This window comes from Porites lutea, chromosome 11, assembly GCF_958299795.1.
Source record: "Porites lutea chromosome 11, jaPorLute2.1, whole genome shotgun sequence".
Lineage (NCBI taxonomy): Eukaryota > Metazoa > Cnidaria > Anthozoa > Scleractinia > Poritidae > Porites > Porites lutea.
The window spans coordinates 23,619,827-23,640,150 of NC_133211.1; the positions used below are offsets into that span (position 1 = coordinate 23,619,827).

Consider the following 20,324-nt stretch of genomic DNA (forward strand, 5'->3'; position numbering starts at 1 on the left):
TCTGCTAGCGCTAAAAAATACTACATTAAATTAACTTCGACTTGTTTGAAAATATCCAGTTTTCTTGGCTGAACAAGCTTGGTCGATAAAGAATTTATTCATGATGTGGCCAAGTGAACGTACGGTGGGGCCAACGCCGGAAATCTCGAGTGGGCATTTGAACTGTTCGGATAAGCAATCAGAACGCAGGATTCGCTTTTTCTTTGAACAGTTCGCAGAATCATTCGTATAGCAAGCGCCCTTATTCTCGCTGTTGTGCTTGCACGTTGGACATATGCTGCTTTAAAAGAAGAAAAAACAGGCCTCAAAGCTCTAACAGCAAAAGCTAACAGCAAAAGCTCTAACAGCAAAAATGGGTGGGGCAGCGCCCCATTCATTTTTTAAGGGAAAAGCCCTAGGGACGAGGTTGCTCTAACAGTGCATTTGACAGTAAACATGAACAATACTATCTTCAAACTTCCGCGGCCGCTTGAACTGTGTACTCCAGTTTACGTCACTATCGTTCACAAACAACCTTATTTATCCATTTGGTTGTTTTTTGTTCGGTGTTTCCAAATAAGACGCGTTAGTTTAAGAACAACACATTAACAGACTTATGCAATACCTTGGGGACATGTTCTTGTGAAGCTGTTTAAAATTCTCACAATAAGTAAATATCAAGTTAAGTAAAATTTGAATGAATTTTAGATACTTGAGTTAAAGCCTTTTAACTTTTTAAGATTTTTGTTCCTACTTTTGTTAAAAGAATATCTACGATAAACATGATTAAAAGGATTGAACGCAACAAAAACATGATTAATTTATAAGCGCTCCAAACACCGCCCAAGCCGGGAGGAAACTGGTGACGAGGTTGCACCCTTTAGGTCCCATTTCCCCCTCTGCTAAGCAAAAGAAAAAGTTATCGCATTCAGCAAAGTTGTTTACAAGCTTTGTCCGAAAGCTGTTTTGTATCTCCAAAGTGGATGGTATCACTGGAGATTCAGTTCTGCATGGATATCATCTTCTACAGCGTTTCCACATCATTTGTGCAGATATAGTATTTGTTTCTGCCGTCAAAAAACCCGAGATATTCGCTGGAGGTCGGGGTCCTCTGCGCAAAGGTTGTGCTCGTTCGAGCCCCGATTCCTGATAAGACAAAATTATCTTTTCCACATTTTATATTTATTTCTTTGTCGAGGAAATATGTCCCAACAGATTGGTGTAACTGTGCCAGATTCGGAGACTTTGAGCTCTGAAAAGTCCAAACGCTTTACGGTAAGTAAGCTACAAATTGTTTTCCCCTAATTGAATTTCGCTTTATGAGCTTCGCTGTAACCGTTGTGTTGGAAGTATTTCCTTGTTGTGTTTGCTTTGTTGTTGGAAGTGATAGCGTTGTCAGATTAGGGCGAAAAACAAGATAATCCCGCTGTTTACAAGTTTTTTCTATTCATGGATTAATTTAGGTCGTCTTCTTTAATACTGCCAATAGGTCGCGATATAATGTTCACGTATTACTCTCGTTTTCTGCAGAAAATAAATTATTTCTTATTAAAGTGTATCTCAAAAACAACTTGTGCATGTCTGGAAATCGACTTCGCGATCACCGATATGCTTGGATTTATCGCCCTCAAATTATTCTTGCTATGTTTATTCAAATGGTACAGTTAATCTCAAAAATGCATGTATTTTGCTTATTTTATGCCTGTATAAACCACAAACGTTTGCTTTGTATGGTTGACAAGGTTTTTTAGAGGTAAATAAATTGTTCTCGATTGAAATTTACTCGTTACGAATCAAGCTTTTTATCTCAATATTGCCAAAAAATAAAGTAAACAACAAAAATAAAATAATTTAGAAAAATGGACTTTTGTGGTAGGTGTATATTGAGGCCCAATAATTCTCCAGGATAATTTCTATCATTTCTGAAGCCTTTCACTGGTGGTAAAAAATTGTGTAGCCTATATCAACAGAGTTTATTACAGTCTTAAAATTTAATATGTGCCCACACCCCTCTAACCAAATTTAAAAGTTTACTTGCATACGGTGGAACCTTGATATAACCGAAAGGGCCAGTGGACTGACAAAAATTAATATGTTTGTTATAAGGAGGTTTCATTATATCGAGGTTCTTTTCCTTTTTATATACTTTACCGGGGCAAGGAATATCGTTCATTGTACCAAGGACTTTGTTTTATAGATGTTCTTTAAATCAAGGTTCCCTTGTACTGAATTACTGTATCTCTTATTACGAAGGTTTACAAAGTTCTTGTCAACCTCCCAGATGGCAGAAGTTACTTCATTTTTCGAAGATACAATGAATTCTATAATTTGTATGAAAAGGTAGGTGGATTACACTTGAACCAATTTCCTTGCAGGCTTGGGTGCATAACATTTTCTAAAAAATTTTGTTACAGAATTTATGTGATTGGCTTTCCTTGCATAAAGAGATTCTTTGCAATCTACATATTCTAGAGGTCAGTCTCATCATCATCATCATCATCACCGGCATACGGGAAAAATTTTGTTGGGGGGGCTGAACATAATTTGCCCGAATGAAACTTGTTGGTCACAGATGCACAAGATGATTCTTTTGTGACGTCAAGTTTTCTTCGCCATGCTGTGAGAGCACAGGCGTTCAAAATAGTGCAAATATTTTCGATAAATCGAGATGAACATTTCTAAAATACAAAACCATGAAGTGCGAGATAAAACGTACCCATTTGAACTCTAAAAGAAGTATGAAGAACGATTACTTCGACACCCAAATATATCAATAATCCTTTGCATGTTATTCTGCATTGTCTTGTTTGCATACTTTCGTTCAATGTTAATAACGGCGATACTTCACTTTTCGGAGGCTGGGAACAATTCGGGAATGAGCTTCTACATAGTCGAAGTCGAATTCTTTCTCGCATTCTTCACATTTCACATGGTATCGATATGATCTTTTACGAGACTTCGACAAAGACATACTTCAATCCACCAGATTACATGCACATGCACTCGAGAACTGACATAAATCAACATGGCCGCCAACTCATACGCAGTTCCAGTCCCAGCGTGGTCTTGATTATCACTCCCAGCCCCTCGGCAGAACTCAATGTTCTAACTCCGAGTAATAACAGCCATCCCGTGAAGTAGTACAGAGATCAGTTAGAAGATTAGGCGAGATGCAGGATGAAAACAAATAAATCAAGATATTAAATAATAAAATACCCTTTACTGTGTCTTTAATTGCCCGAACGGTACATCAGTTTTTCCTGAATAATACTATTTTTTTTCCGACAGGGGGGGGCTGCAGCCCCCCAGCCCCCCTGCCCCGTACCCTGATGATCATCGTCATCATCATCAAATATCATATATCATCAAATTGATCTTGATTAGTCCTGGACTAACAGGCTAGGGCATAACCTACACAGGAGGTCTATGAACCCTCTTTGAAACTTACCCATGGATTACTAGTGACCTACATCAATTTTCTCGTAACATTTTCCATACACCTTAAAAAGAAAAGGGTAGCAGAATTGATAAAATAATCACCAAGTATTAAATGCATTAATCCTTCCAGCAAATATACGGGGATCAGTATGGAGAATTGGCATGTGGATACTGGGGCTTCAAGGGTTAATTTTGGAAAAAAAAGAAAGAAAAAGGCAAAAATGATTTTAAAAAGTGAGATCTGGGTAGTGACACATCATCAGTATGGAATTTCTGCACTCGTTGTTCAGACATCATTTCACGTGGAAACCAGGGGTGGCGTCACAAAGTGTTGGCTGTTTTCTCAGGCTAGATTCATTGGAGCTTGGCTTAACACTAAAACTTTTTTTATTATTTTCAGATGAAGAAGGTATATCCTGACATGAACATCAAGTTACCAGGAAAACGTCGACTTGGAAACAACTTTGATCCGGGTATGTATTTCCTATTAAAGCCTCATATAAAATGAAATATTTTGGAGACGAAATGAGAGAAATACAGAAATAAGCCTCTGTACGGGTATTTCCGACAAAATGGAAGTCATGACAATCTCCATTGATGAAGGGACAATCTTAGAGCTTAACACAATGATTGCATTGCCATTTGTGGAAGTTGGAGCATTTCCAAGTTTCACAACGTGGTGGCAAAGAGACATGCCAAAGATTGTGCTGCACAATATGATATGTGAGGTTTTCACCTGAAAAACCAATGATTTGATGGAAAATGTGACAGTGTGACAGAATCGATGTCTCAGGGGTGGATCTAGGGGGAGGGTGCAGGGGGTGCGCACCCCCCCCCCCCGAGATGACCTGCGATTTTCTAATACAACTGGTATTCTGCGAAAAAAAAAAAAACTATGTGGTTTATTTGTGTTGAAGTAGAGCAAGAGACGAGTGCACCCTTCCCCTAAAAAAAATCCAGGATCCGCCCCTGTGTCTGCAGGCACCCTAACAGAGGCTTGGAAATAGTACACAGTAACAACCAGCTTGTTATCCTGTTGTCTTGAAAGCTCTAGGCACTGTACAAAACATTATAGAGGAATTTCAAAATATTTCCTACAGCCCATATGGAACAAAACATTGTCATTTTATCAAGATGTGGTTTTAAAATAATTCTTCCTGGCAACGTAAAAATTTAGGGCAGTGATAATAATAATATTAGTTGTAAGTTAAACATGTTCATCCAATAATTGTTTCATCAGAATTTATAAAGATGAGGCGAGAAGGACTAAATGAGTTTACAAGCAAGATTATCAGCCACCCTGATGCAATTGAACAGTGAGTACCACATTTATTCAATTAAACTCCGCCCTTGAATAAATGCCGCCTTCGAATAAATGGAGAAATATTAATAAACGCCACCCTGTAATAAATGATGATGTGGCCTTCGATTCATTCCAATAATAGACTCAAAAAGCAAATGCAGTCATAAACAAGTTTGAACAAGCCTAAAAAAATTATTTTCCTCGATAATTTGTAACAATGTGACAATTAAGATCAGTGCATTAGCGATTTAGAAGCTCAAAGGAATATAATTCACTTTATTCACTTTATGTATTGCAGTAGTATTACATGCAAATTGTGAAATTGAGATCAATATAGAAAATGACTTTTCAGACAAGCACTAAAGCATATATGTTTCTGTTTTTAAAAATTCAAATTTTCAGTCACCATACTATTGTTTGCAAGAAACAAATTGGACTTTAAATAAACGCCGCCCTCAAGTAAATGCCGCACTTGAATCACAAAAAATTTAGTATACGCCGTGGGGTTTAATTGAATAAATTCAGTATTAGCTATTTAACAGAAATTTGCCTATAAACATTTAAAATCTCACTGGTGTTTGGTATTTCTCTCTTTAGTCCTGATGTGCGTCTGTTTTTGTCACTGGATAATCCAAAGAATGCTCACATTAATGGTGACACAGAGCAGTTTGGAGCTGATGAGGCTGATTCACTGGTATTTTTAATATTATTGTTATTTTGGAAAATATGTAGATAAAAGACACCTCCCTTCGAGGATGTTCACTGAAGTTCCCATCATACCTTATCTTCTTCTCGTATACTTTTTAAACAAGAAGATGATTTATTTATACTATCAAACTAGAAATCAATAACTTACAGACAAAAACAACAACAACAGACCAAAAGATACAGTGCTAATAAAGTAGCTCATTTTTTCTAAAGCAACTTTGGGGCTATGAGAAGACTTTCAAGGTTGTAGAGTGAAACCTAAAGTAAGTGGACATCCGTGGGGCTCTCATTAAGGGCTGGAGGCCCGATATTCCAATAGAACTGTGAACATGACTCACAGCCACTTTCATAGTCCTAAAACAAAATGAAAAATAACAGAACAAGCAAAACTTGTTAGTTGTTCCATTCTCCACTTACTTATTTTTGCATATACCCAGCAAACTGAAATCTTATTGTCAGCCCTGTATATTGTCCATGGGACCTCTCGCCCTCACAGTCCCACTCATCAACATGGATTCATTTTATAGAACATACTGGAAGAATAAGTTTCAGGACTTGTTGATGTTCATGTCTGCTGAATTAAGAGTGTCTCCCAGTCTGCTTAATGTTAAAGGTTTCACTGTTTTAAAATTTGATAACCTATTTGGTGTTCATTAGCCATTTTGAAGAGATTGAAAAATGAACGTTTATAGCACTAGATATTTGTCATGGGTAGATTTATACCCTCTGGCTTGAAGCATCCAAATTGGTACCCATTTTTCTAAAACTGTTTGAAACATTGTCCATAAAACACAATGTGATCTCTTCCATAACTAAAGCCCTCAAATTCAAGAAAATCCATACAATACATTGTGATGTAAAGCTTTTTTTCCTATTCTATTGTTAGGCTAAGGATATGAACAGAATTGATCTAGGAGATTCGTATAATCAAAAGTGAGTAAAGGGCAACAGAATAATACTTGGTATTATGGTACCAGTTCCATTTACAATGAACTCTTGGTAGTTTATTATAACATACCTCTATAAAATAAATTAATGTCATGTCTTCTAGATTATCCAGGAATCTCTCTGATATGGCACAAATCTCCTTGTTTACCCCATGGGTCACCAAGTCTCACAGAAAAATAATAGACTTTTGGTCATTTGTTTGCTTTAGTTTTTAATTTAGCCCAAATTTCCCGAACATTAATTTTAACTCCTTCACTTCCAGAATGAATAATGTAGTCTTGTCAGGTATCTCTCACTTTTGACTTTGTTAACCTATTCAAATGAAACCTCTCGGGCAACTTAACCTTCACGTATTTGATTTTTAGCATTATTTTTACAAAAACATGAAAGTTGGAGGTTCTTGTTAATTTTGACCTATTCCTTGGGAGTGAAAGGTTTAAAAAATAAAAAAATAAAGCAAAGTATGATTTTGAATGTATTTCATCACCGATAAAATTATCTTGTTATATCATCATTATGGGTATAACAATGGAAGCCACTGGTTGATATTCTGGTCTGAGCCACACCCAAATTATGACTTGAGGACTGGGGTGGAAGGGGGGAGCAATTTGTGGATATCATGGGTGGGGTCAGTTGATATTGAGTGGAAGTACTACAAAAGAAACAGTCTCCAGATTTCAAATCTCCAGAGTTTTCAACTCCCTAGTATAGGGAATGATATTCTCAGCTGTAAAATAAAATCTAAGGGATCAGGCTGAATAAAAGGATTTGTATTCAAAGCGAAGTGCAATCATTGTTCAGTTGTATACTTAATACATGAAAGGATATGCTTGAGGAGCTGTATACTAAGATAGGTTAATTGCAGTCATTTCCAAAACTCAGTCAACATGTACTTTTAATATTTTACCATTCACAGAGCCAAGCCAAGTGATTTCCTCTTCCTTAAAGTGATTGGCAAAGGAAGTTTTGGCAAGGTAAAACTATCCAGATTAACTTTTGAACTAATTTTCCTCTAAATGTTCAAATGCTTTGATCTTTGGATATGTTCTTAAATTTATCCACTAAAATTTATACTACAGTGGGAAATACAGCTGTATAGTGAATGATTTGGCAGCCTTTTAATCAGGAATCACCTAAAATGGTTTTTCTGCATGCATATGCATGTTTGAGGCCCTGTTATAATTTCTCTGTGGCAGTTTTGAAAATCTAGAGGATATTTTAAGTAAAGGATTAAGTGAAAGTTAAGCCAGTCATTTGATGAAGAAAGTAAAAATGACGCTAAAATTTCAAATTCAAATAATGTCGAATCAAAAAAATTGAAATCCTTGAGTAGTTGTGATCTAAGGTGAGTGTAATCTCTTAGGCTGCTGACCGTTATTTCGGTCCTCACAAATCACTCCTCCTCAAGACTCTAACAATGGTAAGAAGGGAATGTAGTGTGAATACAATGAGCAGCCATTTTTTTTTTTTAGTAGAGTAGTTGTGTGATGCGCCAAATAAAAGCTTTGTAGGAGCCTAAAACATGTTAAGTGTTGCAAGGTCTGTTTGTCTTTTCTTTAACTTAATATTTTGCATCTGTTTTGGTATTTTTTTAGGTCTTCCTTGCAAAGAACAAACAGGAAGACCAGTTCTATGCCATCAAGGTTCTCAATAAAGCGGCAATAAGAAAACGAAATGAGGTCTGTAATTTATGGTCATAACAAAATGAAACGAATTAACAAACTTACCAGTTATTATTTCAAACCATTATTGTTTATTTTGTAAATTTGTTTTTGGTGTGCAGAATTTGATAGGAAAATATTATTCTGTTTCTATGACGTTTAGATATTTTTTATGCAGTTGCTAATAACTTACCAATTATTATTTCAAACCGTTCTTGTTTATTTTGTAGATTTGTTTTTGGTGTGCAGAATTTGATAGGAAAATATTATTCTGTTTCTGTGATGTTTAGATATTTTTTATAGACTTGCTGATAAGTAATATTTAAGATTTTTTTGTTTCATTACAGCCCTTTTACTCCTAAACATTACATGTAGATGTAACAAGAATTTGTTTCCCTTATGGATCAATGTCATTGTTTTTCGGTACATTTTAGCAAATATGTGTCAAATAACAAATAATTGGGTCAATTTCCGTTTTGAGACTTACCAGGTGTTGCAGCTCATGATTTTATTATTATTTAATCTTCCATTCTATCCATGTTTCCTGCAGGCAAAGCATATTATGGCTGAAAGAAATGTGTTGTTGATGAATGTCAAGCACCCTTTTCTAGTGGTAAGACTTGTTTATTTTGAACTAATCATTATTCAATAAGTTCATTTTTGTTGTCATCCATGGTACTTTTAGTTTGAAATTTTGGGGCAGATTTGTTAAAAACAATATTTGCAGAAGGATCAGTGAGTTCATATTTTAAGTTGTCATTATTAAAAACCAGACAGTCACTGTTTTAAATGAAGATGATTTCAGCACTGCTATGTGTCCTGCCCATACCATTTCTGTGTGAGCAGACATCGGCTCCAAGCAAATAGTTGATCCCTCTCCTAAGGGATTTTTTCCTTTGTATTGAGGGTGAATATTGTCTTTCTGTCTCAACTGTGGTAGTGCTGTGCTCTGCCTACAGCAACATAGCCTGTGAATGAAGACATTATTCCAGTCGTAGCATCTCTCCACTATTTTTGGGTGGAGAAGACAATGACAGAGTATATACGTCTACTTTATAGGCTATACAGCAATACGGCCTAGTGGTCCAAGATTGCTAGACCTACAATTGGAGGCCCTGTCGGAGTTTAAGTCCTACCCTGACCCACTTGTTGCAGTTGTTTCTAATAGTAGTTCTATGAGCTCAGCACCTAGGACAATATTATTGTAGATCAAAAAAAAACTCACGACCTTGTTTGTCTCCTATCAGGAGACTTTCTTCGCGTTTGTTAAATGTTTATTTTAAAAATTTTATTTCCCTTATTTGGGCAGACCCACTAGCCTTTGTGTTTTATCTGCTCAAGTAATTAAAGTAAATTTAACTTTCTTAATCAGCTTTTTTTTAACTTTTAGGGATTACATTATTCATTTCAAACCAGGGACAAACTCTACTTTGTCTTGGATTATGTAAATGGCGGAGAGGTAAAGGATGTTGGTTATTAAATTCTTTTTCATAGCTTGTTATAAATAGCAACCAAGAATTTTATTATCCATTCAATTATCAGAGGAAGAATTTCTGGTAAGGTATGCTGCTCCAAGTTTGATTGAGATCTGAAAACAAGTTCATATTGATGCAAAGACGAATTCTTATGTCATCTTTTCAATAACAACCATCATTACATGATTAGTGTCTTTCGACTCACAGCCACTATTCTGATCATTTTTGATTTCTACTTTTTTTGTTAGTTGTTCTTTCATTTACAAAAAGAGAGATACTTTCCTGAAGCAAGGTCAGTGAAATATATCTTATTCAGGTGGCCAGTGCTCTAAAAAGAAAGCTATTAATGCTGGTTTTGGATTTTTTCAAATTTGCGTGTGTATCAGCGCCTTTCCTCTTACATCAAGAGAACGGTAGCTTGCTCTTGGCATTGTCAAGTTCTAAAGCGCGCCGATTTTCTTCATCCCTTTACCCCAGTCACTAATCCCTGCTACGAGGGCTTAGTTATCTCAAAAGGAAATGTTCAACTTCTTTTGTACTCTGCATGGAGTTATGTATGAACTTGAAACTTTCAAAAACGTTCGAGAAGTGTGAGAAAAACTTGCGTCTTTCCTTGCTTCTCTGAACACCTTTCTCGTGTTTTTCTTTTCTAATCTTCTTAAAAAACTGAAGAGTGCACTCAGTGACAGTTACAATTCTCTTAGCCCGCAGAACGTGTGTCTCTTTTTTCGCGTTTTTTAGGCGAGCAAAGGCAAGTGTCATGGGAGAAGGCAGGGAAAAAACAACACCTGCAAAACAGGCTCTGTTGTTTTGTCTTTTTCTGGCGTGCACGAAGTGGGCGTGGAGGGCGAGACACGCTCGCGCTCCGCGCCGGCGGCTTTGTGCTCGCCTGAAAAACGCGAACACTCAGCGTTTGTTCTGCAGGCTACCATTCCCTTATTAAATCAAGCATGCCCATGTGACAGACAGTGCGTTATCATAATTATTATTATTATACATTGTAGTCACCATCTGTCTTCTCGTTGGCTAACAGCCTACAGTTAATTCTTGGAAACAGCGCAACCTACAGATTATTCACTAATCTGTACCTACAGATTAGTGAATAATCTGTAGGTTGCGCGCGCAATGCATGATTTCCAAGAGCAATGTCAAGTGCACGGACAGCAATGTCAAGTATGCGGACAGCGAAGTAAGAATGGCTTCTCGATTCGTCTCGGTTAGTTTTATCAGCCTCAGCCTTCGGCTTCGGCTGAAAACACTTACCTCGACCTTGATTATTCCGGATATTACAAAAACCTCATCCAGTAATTGTTTATAACATTTTCATAATCAGGTGCATTTGTCTATCTCACGAATCACCTCGTTCGCATTTTCTAACCTATTATCTAATAAATAATCTTTCATGGTAGAATTGAATGCTACATGTCTATTTTTACTTTATTATTTATTTTATTAATCCCTATTTTTTCTAGGGCGAGATTCTATGCGGCAGAAATAGCATCAGCAATTGGGTACCTTCATTCTCTTCAAATAATTTACAGGTTAGGGAAGTTTTTTTTGCATAATTATTTGGTTACTTATTTTCTATTTTTCTATTTTATTGAAACTTCTTTTTTTCTTCTTACAGAGATTTGAAACCAGAAAATATTCTTCTAGATGGCAGGGTAAGTGGTGTGTTTTCTTTTTATGCATGCGATAACCCACAGGTATATTTAAAGGTGATGTATCACGAGACGATTCGCAACGACGATGTTTGGCGCAACACAGCGTTGCAACATTGTTGCGAAATTGTTTCGAATGGTTACAACATTGTCTCAGCTTCGCAACGCTGTGCTGCGTTAAAAATAGTCGATGCGAATAGTTCCGTGTAACATCATCTTTTTGGTCTCTTGCCTACTCATACTTTGCGCTTTCTATACCCGGCTTCACTAAGGTTTAGGGTACGTTCGATTGGCCTACTGTTCCAATTCCGAGATAGGAATATGTGCAGTCGTTTAAAGTATGGATTATAGTGTCTTCATTTTCCTCGTGTGGTGGCCGGATTTCACAACAGCAAAGATAATGGGGGACTTCTTCGGTGACAGTAAACGGCATTTACCTGAACGAGGAAGTCGTGGCGCTCCGCATACAATGAAAAAAACTTACTGGAGCAGAAACGAAGCCTTTTTGGCATGTCTCTTTTCAAAAGGAAAGGGAGAAAACTATTCTTAAATTTCTCAGTCCGCTTTACCTCTAATGCAAACAGTTTTCTGTTCTCTTCAAGTTAAACTGTTTTCCACCAAGCAAAATGTCATCCATATAACAGTTTTCCTGGTGTCAACAATTTTGATAGTCGAGATCATATTTGTAAAAGTATTCTGAAAACAGAATTTTTTCGTTGTGTTTTTTTTGTCGCTTTGTTGGTTGGTTGGTTGTTTTTAGTGAAGACTATTCTGGAATAATCCAGAATGTATTCATATTCCATATAAGGTCAGTCGAACTCACCCTTAGCTCTGCCGTGCCCTTTTAAACAACAGAATTTCCGCTTTTGAATTTTGAATCCATTTTGCTGGCTGGTTTTTGCATAAACCAGAAAAAAGTACAGGGATATTAATATAAGTTCATTGAGCCGCATTTTGGACTGCCAACAGGTGCTACGTTACCCTGGCACCAGATGTCCGTTTCTTAAAATATCCAGGATAAAATGAACTGGGTTTCGGGTTTGAGACAGCTTCCGAAACGGTTTTTTTATCGGTGCGTTGCGCTTCTTTCTTTTTTTCTTCCTAGATTAAGGAGAAGGAAAAAAGAGCTCTGTCACCCAGGATAGTGCAACGTTTTACCACGAATAGGAGCTAGTTGGGCTCCTTGGGGGGGGGGGGGGGGGGGGGGGGAGGGGGAGGGGGAGGGGTGCTCTCCTCGCGCTTTGTAGCCGTCTTTTCGTCCTCATTCCAGTGGAGAGCCTGTTTACAGGCTAGAGTAATTAGACACTAGCAGCCAAGATCGTACAAACGTAGTGAAGGTAGACCACTTCAGAAAAATGTCTGACCAAAAGTTGAAGAAAGACTAGTTTATAACTTCGTTGAAGACAACACGATCTGTTTTCTACATGTGTCAATTTTTTACAGGGTCATGTAGTTTTAACGGACTTTGGTCTCTGTAAAGAAGGAATAGAACCCTCTGGAACTACATCGACATTCTGCGGCACACCAGAGGTAGGATAATCTAAGATAACTGAGGCGCTATGAACACCATTCATAGCTCCCTAGTAAAGGCGCAACCCTCGTTTTCAGGACGTCTTCATGGAAAACGGGAGACTGATATGACGACCGCAAATCAACGAACACATCTGGATTTCACTTTCGCGATAAAAATGCTTTCTTGTGCTTGTGAGCTATTATACATGCTCATCAACACATTTTTTACTGCTTGAAATGTTTAAACTGAAAATCGTACGGAGAAATCTTTTCAATTTTTTCAATTTTTTTTAATTGTTTGAAATGAACACTAGTGAGCAGCACAAAGTAACGCGGGGATCTTGTTTACTTACTTTATTTCTCCGACGGGTTTCGTCTGATCACACAGACTTGGTAATGTTTAATTTTGTAACGCAGGATTGTAGTCATATCCTGCACGCATATTTTGTGGGTGTTTTTTGCTGGTCACACCCTTACAGGAACGTGATTTTGTCTTAATCATTAGGTATAAAGTTAGTTCCTTAGCTCTATCTTGTTATACTTCATGATGAAGTCTATAATTCGGTAATTCAAGATGTTGTATTTCAAAATGAAAGACGCTACGGGGCTACAAACGTTTCTAATGATTTATTTCTAGGTCACCTTCAACCAGGTGTCGATAAAAGTTCAGGGGACCTCGCTATTTTGATTTTAGAGTTCGATGTGGTCGTGGAGAAAACACTCTATTCACCTCCAAAACATTGTTCTGTTAGCGAGATTTTGCGGCTAGCTATTCACTTGTGTGATTTTAACGAGAAAATTTGAGTACTTGATAAATATCTTCTCCTATTTGACGCCCTAAGTCAAACATGTTTTTCAGTGTCTTCGATGCTTAGGTTAACTCTATGTTTTTGTATTCAGTACTTAGCTCCAGAAGTTCTTCGGAAACAAGAATATGACAAAACAGTGGATTGGTGGTGTCTGGGTGCTGTCTTATACGAAATGATGTATGGTTTGGTAAGAACGATTTTGCACTGCTTCAAACTACTTACTGATTAAATATCAAAGCACCACTTAGACTCGGTTACTGAAGCAACCTTGCTGATTGCAAGTTGACTCAGAAAGTGAACAACATTTTATTTCTCCTTATAGTAACACTGACTTAAAAAAAGGACTAGAAACGCGCAAAAAGGATAAAGCGGTCCCTACTAAGCTACTCGCTGGTACAAACATGAGAAATTACATATGTTGTGGATGGAAACAGCGACTGCTAGGGCTGTATCATTGCTAAAGCCGCAAAACGTCTGTATACCCTAAGACTTGAAGCTAGAATGAAGCTTTGAAGCTAGAACTGCGGTGCATGTATACGAAGGAATTTTAGTGTTAAAAGAGGCCTTTACATATGCAGTCGAATAGTGTTTATGTTGTGGTTAAATTTCCTTAATTCAATTTACACTTTTAAGTAATTCTAGATAATGAGGGTAAAACAAAGGAAAATTGAAGTCGGATAAAGGAGAGGATATAACTCAAACTGGACCGCACCATTTATTTAAAAGGGGCCAGAGGGGTTATTTCATATTTCTCAAACAAGTACACCGTAAAAAAAAATTGAACAAAGCATCTAAATTATTATGTGTTTTACTTTCTTCGTTTTAGCCGCCTTTTTATAGTCGGGATACAGCAGAAATGTATGAAAATATCCTCCACAAGCCTCTTCGTCTTCGGACCAACATATCAGCTAGTGCAAGAAATGTTCTTGAAAGTGTAAGTTTTGTTTTTATCATTTTTTAGACGAGGAGAATGCACTTAGAAACAAAGCGTATATCTGTTTAAAACCACGATGGGTAAAATGCTCTTCTTTCTGCTATTTCACAGCTTCTTCAAAAAGACCGCTCAAAGAGACTCGGAGTCGGAGAAAACGGCTTTGTAAGTTTTAATCAGCAATAGGCCAATTCCGAGTTCCCCCGGGCCTCTGTCTCAAAACGAGGTATTACAAGAAAGGTTGTGCACTTGGCCTCATTTTGAAAATGAGGGTTTTTGGAACTCGGAAGTGGCCTTTTCTTTTCGTAATTATGTCACGAAGACGTCCTTAGGTGCCCGTCACGCTTTCCTTTGTGGCAAGGCGAGGAACGCGGGACGAAGCCCAACGAACTTTAGCCTGTGTGGCAGGCGTTCGAAAGAGAAGGGATAAGGGATTTCAGGTGGGCTAAATATTAAAAGCCTTTTGTGTGGTAGGCTATTCGTTCGCGGTGCCGGCAACATCAATAAACAGATCTGATTGGTTTTACTGTATCGCCCACTTATTTTTAGTACTGATTGGCCTTTGTTTATTTAGTTTATTACTTTTTGCCGTTACTAAAACAAATCGCTCTTGCAAATGTTACCGCGCCCCTCCCATCCCTACACAACACGACTCCCCCCCTCCCCTTGGAAGCCCATTCACGGGCTAAAATCATTATGTACTGTTTACAAAGATACTCTGTAATACTGTGCCTTGAACCTCTTTTTTAGGAAGATATCAAGGGGCATCCATTTTTTCGAAACATCGACTGGCAGTTGTTGTATGACAAAAAAATTGAGCCGCCCTATAATCCTAATGTGGTAAGTTGGATTCTGAAACCTCTAAGACTTGATAATATATATGACAGTTGGGGGCACGCTTTAGTTGCCTTGACCGTTGTAGAGAGGTTTAAACAAGAGTCAATGCGTAGACTTAGCAAAACGTTTTTTCACCTACTCTGACGAAGACATTTAGTATAGACAATTCCAAAACTCAGAGCAAAAATTAAGAAAACGGAACGAAACGAATACAAGGCTGATGAAGTCTGAGTGATTTGGACGAAATATTCGTTTCGTTTCCTTAATTTTTGCTCTGAGCTGTAGAGTTTTCTTTAAAAATGTATGGACTGTCCTCCGGGACAAAAATAGTGGCGGTTGTAGAAGGGTGGGCTTTGTGGAGAGGTAGCCGCTAGTGGAGGTTCGACTTTTGTGTAGCTTTGACTGAAAAACGTGGTTTTAAACGGATATTCTTTTGCCCTGTGTTTTACCAATAGACAGGCCAACTGGACCTGAGACATTTTGATCCCGAGTTTGTTCGAGAACCAGTACCAGGTACGTTATCTCGACATCTGTGTGGAAACGTTTATTAGACAAAGTTTAAAATTCTTTAAGACTGGCCTGGGCTTAGTCGTCACAGGAGGAAAAATGGAAAATTTTATTCTACCCCTTACTCAAACTGACTGGAATGAACCAATCAGTGATCAGAAAAAAGTATCCGAAATGTGTCAAGCTGTCAAATCAGGCAACTGATCTTTTTGGGGGGTTGACCATTTAACTTTTGACCAGGGGGACGCGCGGGGAATGATTTCAGGCAAAAATATCCGGCACACAGATCAGGGGTCCATTTCTCAAAGGGCCCGGAAACTTTTTGGGTCCGAAGACAAATTTTAAAATCCAGACCTGTTGAATAGGTAGCACAGTTGCTAGCCCACAAACCGTCAATTGTGCCTCGTTAAGTGATAGAGTTTCATTGTGTTATTTTCAAAATTATTGAAACTTTGATCTCGAATGCAAACACAACAAACACAAAACAGTTTCCCTCAAATGTTCAATTGACAGCCCTTAAAAATGCAAAAGCTTGTTAGTTGTATCAAGCGCGGGAAAATGTCGGGCGGGAAAAATACCATTGTTTAGGAAGGAGGAGAGGGGGGACGCGGATTTTTAATCACTCTTTCTGGCTTTTGAGCACCAAATGGACCAACAAATGTGTGTTTGTGTGCCCGAAATTATAAGAAATTGTAGTATTTTAATTTCTTTTTAGGTAGGAAAAGAGAGGTTGGAATTGTTTTAGCAAAACTTTAGGACTGCTTTAGTCGTTGACAGGGCTTTGTATATTTGCATGGAGATCTGTTAAGGGGAATATGGCTAAAAAAAATTTTGCATGAATTGAATTCCAAAAGTATAATAATGGTCCACTTTTCTTAGTTAAGACTATATTTAGGCATTGAAACTGTTTCCTGTTGTCTGTTGCCTCGGATGGCAAGGATGAACACATGGATTGAGACTTGAAAAAGTTGGCCCAACCTCAAGTTCTAATACTATTCCTGCAAAATATCACCCAAAAAATTATGACGGTTAGTGCTCCCTGATGAAATTTATTTGATATCTATTTCATAACTCTACCGGAGCATTTTTTGTATGGGTAAACGCATTAAGCAATGACTTTAGCACTTCAGCACAGAATTGGCCAAAAACATGCAGCCATATCATCGTGAGATAGCCCCTTTTAAGTCACAAACAGGTTTTCAGGTTTTCCATTCTTTCTCCATGTGGACTGATCATGAGACCCTAAGCAACTTCAGAAAAATGCCTTTATGCTGCTAACTGTTTGCTTTTGGACTTGATTACGACAGGATCAGTGGGCAAATCTGCTGACTCAACATTCTTAAGTGCCAGCGTTGACGATCCCGACGATGCTTTTGTGGGTTTTACTTACGTGGCTCCAATGGAGGAAGTGCTACACGAATGAGAGGCTTCAGCGAGAGATAAACAGATAAAAAAAGTGCTTCTGCTAGTTTGTGTGCTGTTTGATGAAGTAAAGATTTATTTAGAGACTGAAATATTGCCTGTGCTGTTGAGTCATGGAGATCACAGGACTTATTACACCCGCCACGAAGGTCGAGGGCACGATGTTTGGATTCCTTAGCACTCCTCTTTGGTTGACGGAGCTTTCACTGTCTTACAGTGACCGGTTGTTTCCTCTGGATCGTCTTTTTTGCAAGCGAAACAGCTTCTTGGTAACTACGGGGAAAGTTTTCGCACAGTCTCCCCTTAAATTTATGGCGAAACACTTCGAGTATGCAACGGGTAGCTGGCTGGTCGCGTGGTTTGGTGTGGCATGCGCATTGGGTGGTGTGTCATAGTATTTAAACGTTATTACAGTAAATCTAACTTAACAAAGAAGTAAAACTAGTTTGGTCAGATTTCCAATTGTCGCGTAAGATGAAAAGGCGCGATTTTTTTCGATGGGGAGTTTAACTTACCAAACTTAAGAGTACACGGACACATCTCTATTACGGTAGTAGATAAAACGAACAGTCCTTTCGATCCAAAGAGGTTGCATTTTGTACAATCGCCATGTTTATTATATGGCCGGCCTCCCGAGCGCGGGCAAAAGATGAAGCGAATCCTGCGTTCTGATTGGCTACCCGTGCGGGTACTCGGGATTGCCCGTTTTGTTCTTGCGAAAATATATTTTCTTTTGGTCTTATAACACTGAAATCCTTTATTAACCAAGCTTGTTCGGTCAAGATTGCTTGACCTCAAGCTTGGTCAATAACGCGTATAATAGTAAACACCCTCATTAGACCTGACCCTTTTGTCCGATTTATAGAGTTTTGACTTTAGTGTCTTTGGATAAAACTACGGTTGTACCATAACTTGAACATGGATAACTTGAACTTTCTCGACAAACTTCTAGAAAGAGGCTTAGTTGAGGAAAGGCAGGCCAGAAGAATCTTTATCTTAAAACTTTTATTTCCTGGGCTCGAAACTTGGCAAAAGAGCCTAAAATTACCTTTCTGAAGTCACTTAAGCTACAATACTCGTCGCATTTGTTGAAACACGTGACGTTACGCCCTCCCCAATGTTGATTCACATATCACCCATTTGCAAATATACGCGAATCTCAACATTGGGGAAGGAGAGAAGAGCTACACTCGGGGAAAAGTAAGATAAGTTGGTTGAGAAGGCGTAAAATGAAAAATCCTCACTTTCAGTGTAGTGTTTCAACGAAATTTGACAAGTATTGTGGGTGTGGCATACTTTTTCCGAAACGAACCAAAATGATTACGGAATTATGTCCTTGCATCTCTGTTGCTAGCCATGGTAACTACAAGTTGAATTGAGTAAAAAAGGACGAGTCCAGACATTCAAATTGATTGAAAAAGTATCCTTTAGGTTTAATTTATTGGCACTTACATGCTAGGGCTCTTCAAATTTGTCCATTAGAGATTGTAAAAAGTTGTCATTATTTATGTATTAGCTTATTATTGTACTTCGGCACTTAGGTTTTAGGTATAAAGACGTTGAAATTAACAACGTCGATTCAGTACTTCCATTTACTTAAGGAAGACTTGAGGAGGGGGAAAAATCCAAGTTTTTCCTCTTTCCTTAATATTTTAAATTCAGAGAACTTTCGTCCATGCTTCGCTACCTCTTTCCTATTGTGCCGGTGTTTTGTGGAAAATATCCCATGGTTAAAGCTTGATCCAGCCTTTTCGTGTTGTCTTGCAAATGCCGTTAGCTTACTGTAAAACGGTTGGTAATTATGAGCACGGATTGGCTGAGTAGAATCACCTGGTGCAGTCCTCTCTACTCCTGCGGTGACAGATCGAGACCTTAAAGCTAAAGGGGGTTAGCTCCCGCTTTCTAGTCGAAACGAATTATCTCAGTTGTTGAGCCATACGGGCCTCGGAACTGGTCCAAAAATAGGGGATCCCCCCACCCCGTCCTCTCTCGGGTTCTGAGATCCGCCACTGACGAATTTTTTTCCATGGACACGCACTCGTTGTCTTTCATTTGCTTGGTTAGCTGACACACTTGATTGATTAGCTCTTCTAGTACACTTAGCTACACTTTTTACACTGAAAGAGTTTCCATAGTACTTAACTAGCCTTCTTTTAGGCTATGAGAGTGAAGTTTTAGTGATCACGCTTTGAATTCCGGTTTTTATCTGTATGTGTTAATGTGCGTGAACGTAAATAAAAATTCCTCTATCCGAATAACAGTGTAATTTGTTTTGTATTTGACAAGTTGGACTAACGATAGGAAACATGACTGTTGGAAAGTGCAAACCCCGATGGGGCTGAGTACGCTAATAATAATAATCATCTTTATTGAGGAAACTTTTTCATAAAAGAAAAAACAAAAAAAAGCTATAAAATTACAAAGGGATTAAAAAGATACAAAAAATGCATAAAAAATTAAAAATAGGTATAAGTAGAAATTAAACGTAAGTAGCTATATTAAAAACTTAAAAACATTACGTTTAAAACTATTTACATTCCTTGAGTCTTTGATCGTCTGACTGAGGGAGTTAAAATCGGAAACGGCATGATATTGTGTTCTTTGCTTCCCCCAATTTCTTTTGACACGTGGTAATCTAAAATTGCCTTTGTTACGTGTATTATGCCTATGAAGTGTTCTTGTCTAATCAAGTCCATATCGTGATTAATTAGGCCATTGATGCATTTGTATACGTGTACACACCTTCTTTGAAATCGCCTTATCTCTAGAGGCAGCCACTTGAGAACGGCTAATGCCTCAGTGGAGGATGAGTACAATGGTCTATTTAAAATAACTTTAGCGGCCTTATTTTGCAAAACTTGCAAACTAGACATAAGGGTAATAAAAGAAGACGCGCCCTGAAAGGCAATAAATGCTTTATACGCTTGAGAAGCCCAAGCCTCTGATTGATTTTCCCAGTTAGGTGTTCAATATGATCAGGCCATGTGAAATCCGAAGATATATGTATACCGAGGTATTTAAAGCTGCGAACATTACTTATACTATGATCTAAAATTGAAACAGTCAAATCTACTTTGCTTTCGCGTTTCCTATTACTACCGATAAGCATGCATTTAGTTTTGTCCAAATTTAA

General features: G+C 38.0%; 1 protein-coding gene and 1 pseudogene across 1 annotated transcript; one reads left to right on the forward strand and one right to left on the reverse strand.

The window, feature by feature from the left end:
• Positions 1-868: 868 nt before the first annotated feature.
• LOC140953020 (serine/threonine-protein kinase Sgk1-like) lies at positions 869-19,443 on the forward strand. The gene is made up of 20 exons (XM_073402487.1): positions 869-1,254; positions 2,233-2,319; positions 3,818-3,890; positions 4,658-4,733; positions 5,318-5,414; positions 6,315-6,361; positions 7,293-7,350; positions 7,972-8,055; positions 8,588-8,650; positions 9,428-9,496; positions 9,761-9,804; positions 10,985-11,053; positions 11,140-11,176; positions 12,617-12,703; positions 13,586-13,681; positions 14,321-14,428; positions 14,540-14,590; positions 15,176-15,265; positions 15,718-15,775; positions 17,077-19,443. The coding sequence occupies exons 1-20, from the start codon at positions 1,183-1,185 to the stop codon at positions 17,190-17,192; spliced, it is 1,482 nt and encodes a 493-aa protein (XP_073258588.1). The 5' UTR covers positions 869-1,182; the 3' UTR covers positions 17,193-19,443.
• Positions 19,444-19,663: 220 nt separating this feature from the next.
• On the reverse strand, positions 19,664-20,324 carry LOC140951503 (uncharacterized; annotated as a pseudogene).

Coding starts and splice junctions, on each gene's coding strand:
- LOC140953020 (XM_073402487.1), top strand. CDS start 1,183: ATGTCCCAACAGATTGGTGTAACTGTGCCAGATTCGGAGACTTTGAGC. Junction 7,351..7,971: donor GCAAAGGAAGTTTTGGCAAG/GTAAAACTATCC, acceptor GTATTTTTTTAG/GTCTTCCTTGCAAAGAACAA. Junction 11,177..12,616: donor ATATTCTTCTAGATGGCAGG/GTAAGTGGTGTG, acceptor AATTTTTTACAG/GGTCATGTAGTTTTAACGGA.